Source organism: Morone saxatilis, unplaced genomic scaffold (assembly GCF_004916995.1).
Source record: "Morone saxatilis isolate NCDOM2014 unplaced genomic scaffold, NCSU_SB_2.0 Contig21, whole genome shotgun sequence".
Taxonomy (NCBI): Eukaryota; Metazoa; Chordata; class Actinopteri; family Moronidae; genus Morone; species Morone saxatilis.
In genome coordinates, this window is record NW_023339774.1 from 19,680,501 (window position 1) to 19,685,964 (window position 5,464).

Here is a 5,464-nt window from a genome sequence, read left to right on the forward strand (position 1 = left end):
TGTTTACATCCACAAAATATAGATGTTGTAACATTAAGAGTATAGGCTTGGTATTGTAAGAGGGACGATAGAGTGCGAAGGTCATATAACCCCATCTCAGCACATCAGCAGGTACACCAACGTTTCAAAGGAGGGACCATATAGTTAGATGTAAGAGTCTCAAAGTGGAAGATGTTATGTAGGTGTATTATTATTTTTAGTTATTTTATTTATAGAGGAGTTGCAAACACTAAGTTTTGAAGTTTTAAAATTGAAGCCTGAGACAGACAGTCTTTTGGCCTTCGCTTGGTTGTAATTAACAGCATGTTATAAAATTGAAAATTGCTAATTAGGAATGGAACGATATGTTATTTTGTTGAGGAGGAAAACTTAGATATCTAAGTGTTAATTCAATGTGGAATAAGGAATTGTAGTTGCACTTGAGTAGATGAGACTTGGTAGTATAGCCTAGAGCTGCTTCTTTTGTTAGTAGTTGGAGTAGTGGAAGATCTTCAGTGTTTCTGTAAATAGATGCACGAAAAGACCCAAAGTATCAGGGAAAACAGATCCATTTCTGGTCAGTTACATGGCTGTTACTTATACTAGGGTAAATGGATTTAAGGGTGTGGGTTGTTCAGGTATTTTTACATTTTCATTTTTAAAGAGTATACGGTTAGTGGATCTTGCTTCACATCAGAGCATTATATTGGTGGATTGCGTGTTTTCTGCAGTGCAGTGGGGTTTGAGTTTCTTCTTTGTGGATTGAACTACTACTCATCAGTCATATTAGGCCCATTAATGTTTAGCTCTAAGGAAACATGACAGTGTAAATGTTGATGTAAGCTAGTTTTAATTTTTCTATAAATGGAGTAACTGTTGGTCCTCTATTTTTCATTTAGATTGGTGGATTATGTGTTTCTGCTGGCTTCCTGTTGGGGTGCTATCTTTCAGTTCCTGGTCCAGAAGATTTCAAAATTAAATAATATCTCCTGGAAATTACTGAAAACTCAAGTTAGTTGTCTATTATATTGCAAAAAAAGGACTGGAGAAGTGAAAAGGTAGATTAATGAGCATGTTTTCCTTCTTGTTTTTCGAGGAGCTTTCTGAGTGGGACATGATGAAAGGCGTTGAATAGTGTGAGTTTGGAAAGGAATTTGTTGTAATTATGGTTCACTGGGTGGTGTGTAAAGGTCATTGCATTTAGGTTGGTATTCATTTGAAAGACGTGCTGGCCAGGTGGGGTATAATCCCATCCGGAATTATTGTTGCCCAGACATCATCCGTGGGTGGGATACAATGAAGTATAAACACAGGTAGAACCTCTATTCCTTTGGGATCCAGGTTATTATATAATCACACACACTCACAACCACACACGAGATCATAGGCTTTTAATAACTGCTGGTGTTCGACATTAAGAAGGGGGATAGTTTAGTCACTGGTAATGGGTCTTACATTCATAAAACAGGTGATTGGATTTGGATTTAGACTCTGTTGTTATCTTGAGTTTGATAAGAGCTAACAAATAGCTATTATTATTATCTACTTAAGATGTGGTGTGTGTTGTCCACTTTAGGAGGGGCTGCAGAAGGCACAGTCTAAAGAGGGTCTACCTTGCTAATTGTTTCTCACGTGGTGTATACGTAGTGTTAGTTATTTAGAGTTTTTACTTGAAGTTAAATGAGTACTAATGTTGGCTTACATCTGTGGAAATACTCCACTACAAGTTAAAGTTCTGCATTTAAAACCTCACTTAGGTAAAAACATGTATTATCAGCTAAATGTGCTTAAAGTATGAGAAGTACAAGTGGAATAAAATGGTTCCTGTCAGTGTTTTACTGTTATATATACGTTTTTGGATTAATTAACTATTTTATACACTGTTGGGTAGTTTAATCTACAATAATTCATTGTTTTCTATAAGATGATCATATTTGTAGTGTCACTGTCTTGTGAGAACCACATAATGTATATAGTCAGCAAAACAGCTGGTTTTCAGCTTTAGGACGATGCGTTTTCCAGCTAAACCAAGAGGGGTTTTAAAATAGTTTATTTAGCTGAAGTAAAACCATTTTCTCAACCCATAAAGGAACTCAAATAAAATAAACTCAACACATTTGGAGATACATGAGTTTTATTGGACTGGAAGGGTGTAAAAAAAGTAAAGCTGTCAGACAAATGTAGAGCAGTAAATGTAGAAAGTTGCATAAAATTCTCAAGTAAAAATACCTTGAACTGACTAAACATACTCTACAGACCAGATTCAGTTTAAACTTTATTATGTTTTCCACTTTGCATCCTGTAACTATCAGTCTCTAAAAATAAAAAAAGGACAAAAACCTCACACGTGCAGATTTTGTTCAATTATAAAGAAGTTTATTTCTACACATCATTCAATTCTTTTGTAAGACAACAATCAGGCACTTTTGGAGCGTTAAGGCAGAAACTTGTGTTGCATTCACAGCTGCTGTTTTTTGTAGTCACAGTAACTTCACATGGCTTGCAGTTGTAATGATCTTAGCTAATCTGAAGTGTCAGCATGAGACAGCAGTCGTAGTAAAAATGGTCCGAAAAAAAAAATTAAAAAGACAGAAAACTTCAGCATTTTTAGCTTTTTGGTATGTAAACTTTAGGGACTGAGTACGCCTTCCTCCTGGCTTCCTCGGAGAGAAGCTCAGTGGGTTTTGTTGGCTTTGTCGAAGAGAGCCTTCAGCTGCTCCTGGGAGGTCGCCTCCTTCTGCTGCATCAGGTCAGCGTGGCCTTTGGTGACACCCCAGCCGTCGGGCATCGCCATCGAGGGGCAGTAGGGACGGCCAGACGCCGGCTTCAGTTTCTCCCAGTAGTCACGACGGGCCCTACAGAGAGGCATATGTTAGAGATCTCTCTTTTTGCCCATTTTTCCCCCCCTCCTCCTCCAGTTTGGTTAAAATCCTACCTGGCTCTGACCCAAGGCTTCGTGTGCATCTCCAGGCCGCTGCCCCAGTTGCCATGCTTCTCCGAGCCAGCAGGCAGGAAACCCCTCTCGGGCGCCAGCTCCTCAGCCAGGGCGCGGACGTGATAGGGCTCAAACCCGCAGCAGCCTCCGATGTAACGAATGCCGGCGTTGTACGCTTCCCGGGCGTACTTCTGCATGTCCCATCTGGTCAGGATCCTGGGCTCCAGACCTGTCAGAGAACACAGGCGTAAGAAATTAGTGTTTCATTGTCTTGTAAAACAGTCGGAGTGAGGAATTGAACGATACGTACTGAAGGGGAACTCGGGCAGGTCGATGAAGCCCTGGCAATTGCAGTCAGGAGTGTGGTAAGCCAGCGGCTGGCTCATGTAGTGAGCCTTCAGCCCGGCCTTCTCCACTCCCTCCTTCATCAGCTTCACAGTCTTCACGCAGGTCTCTGGGTCAAAGTGGCAGTTAATGCCGACAATCTGAGCGCCTACGAAACAGGAAACATCAGGGCTCAAATAGGCTACAAAGTGAGTCTTTAAAATGCAGATACAACATATTTTAAATAATCTTGATGGCATAGGTTTGTGAGGGGAAATGACGGTATCAGTCGAGGTGAAAACTGGTGCAGTTTGTGTCACTTTCAGGTCATTAATGCTTTGTTTTCCTTCCACTGGAGGGCGCCAAAGTCAAATGTTTAACTCCTACACATACAGACTTCAAAAAACAGAACCATCACCAGTGGGGATCTCAGTTTGGACTTTGAGACCACAAATTAGGGATGCAAGACTCACATAACAGTTCAAGAGAATATTACCCCGATTGAAAAAGTAGATCGGAGAGTTTGTGATGAACTCAGGAGTTTGACATTTTGCATTGGTACAATCTGATGCATTTATGTACAAAATATTGTTCTCATGTCTTTAGTATTTAGAAATTAGAGTAATTGGTGACCCATAACTTTAAATTCAGACTGATTCCTCCTCTCTAAACTGGTATGGTCTGAATCATACTGAATCTTAAAGCATCATATTTCTCTGCATTGCAAAGAGGGGTGACACATTGGTAGTTGCTCCAAATGTATCTTTAATGTATTGATTGTGTGATCTGATGTATAGCCGTGATGTAGATGCACATCTCGGATACAAACTCATTACAGAAAGTCTCAGTTACAAACTGAGTGTATGGAGTTTGAAGGTTTTGGGTTTATAAAGCAGTGAATTACATGAAAAGATCCTACTGAAGTGCATCATGGAAAATGATGGATGCTTTATAAACATTAGGGAATAAAAGTGAGGATTTTTTGAGTTTCACAACTTTATAGGGATGGTATATTAAATTGCCAGAGCATCCCTTTAATGGCAACCAATTTCCCTACATTATTATAAGTGTATGAAAACTGAATTGATGAATAATCTCACTTCCTATAGTGACATACGCTTAGTTGCTACATTATTAGATACAGCTGCAATAGTTTAAACACAATTCAAAAGGGAACTACATCCTCCAGATTATTCATATCCAACATGTAATAAACAGTATAATTGATTAAGACCTTTGTGAAGGGAGGATTTATTGCAGGACTTCTGTTTTAGCTTGGTGTTCCTAATAAACTGGCAAAGTAATTTTAATAGATGTGTTCTTGCAGTCCTGCCTCATGTTGGAAAGGCTGCTCAGACCTCGACCTCCTCAGGCTCAGAGGTCTGAACAGTGTTTGAATTCGTGGTCACAAGATCGTGGGAAACCTGAGAGAGACGTTTGATTGGTGACATCTGCCAATGACTCTGGATCTAACCTCTGGCTCCCCGAGCATCATTTTAAGTGTCTGCTACGTCTTTCTCCACACCTCCTATGATGTGATAGTTAGGAGAGAGGCTGTGCACCCACTGCGGGACAGGATGTTAAAGAGCAGATATGAGACATACCAGCTTTGACGAGTCTGACGGCACAGTCTCCAGGGCTGACTCCGTTCAGATCTCCCTCAGGTCCAATACACAGAGTTGCAGCCACAGGCTTCCCGGTGGTCTTCAGGACCTGGACTGCCCACTCGGCCTCTTCCACATGCTCAAAGTACTGCAAGAAAGCAAAAAGCCCCACACATTAACATCAGGAATATTAAATTATGAATCTTTTAAGCTGCAATGGGTCTATATTGTTCACATTAATTGAGAACTGCAGTCCAATTTCCTTATATTGCAGACTTAAAACTGCTATGGTCATCTTTAAAAGAAGTCCAACCCAATTTATCAGTAACATGCTAAGCAAGAAGTTCTGCGCAAATTCCTTTACCTGGCTTTTGGCTTCAATACTCTTACACAACTCAGGCATAATGTCTTCCAGCAAACCAGGGAACGCGGGATATTTTCAAAGATACAGACAACAGCTCTAACCAAAACAACTGTGCATTTGGCTCAGCACCAAACACTAACCTCAGAGTTACTGGAGAGCAACTGTTTGCCACCATATCAACTTAAAGAAGGTGATTATACGTCAGTGTTGTGTTAACAGCTTGATTTTGTTGCCAAGTGGCCAAAAAAAAAAAAAAAA

The 5,464-nt window shown here is 40.3% G+C and overlaps 1 protein-coding gene across 1 annotated transcript in view; it reads right to left on the minus strand.

The window, feature by feature from the left end:
• Positions 1–2,333: 2,333 nt before the first annotated feature.
• bhmt (betaine-homocysteine methyltransferase) overlaps positions 2,334–5,464 on the minus strand; it is a 5,787-nt gene continuing 2,656 nt past the window's right edge. Inside the window, exons 5-8 of the mRNA XM_035668445.1 lie at positions 4,843–4,990; positions 3,225–3,407; positions 2,915–3,143; positions 2,334–2,834 (exon numbers count right to left, since the gene is read on the minus strand). Of these exons, the coding sequence (XP_035524338.1) occupies positions 2,654–2,834; positions 2,915–3,143; positions 3,225–3,407; positions 4,843–4,990 (741 nt within the window). The 3' untranslated portion in view covers positions 2,334–2,653. The remainder of the gene's footprint in view (positions 2,835–2,914; positions 3,144–3,224; positions 3,408–4,842; positions 4,991–5,464) is intronic.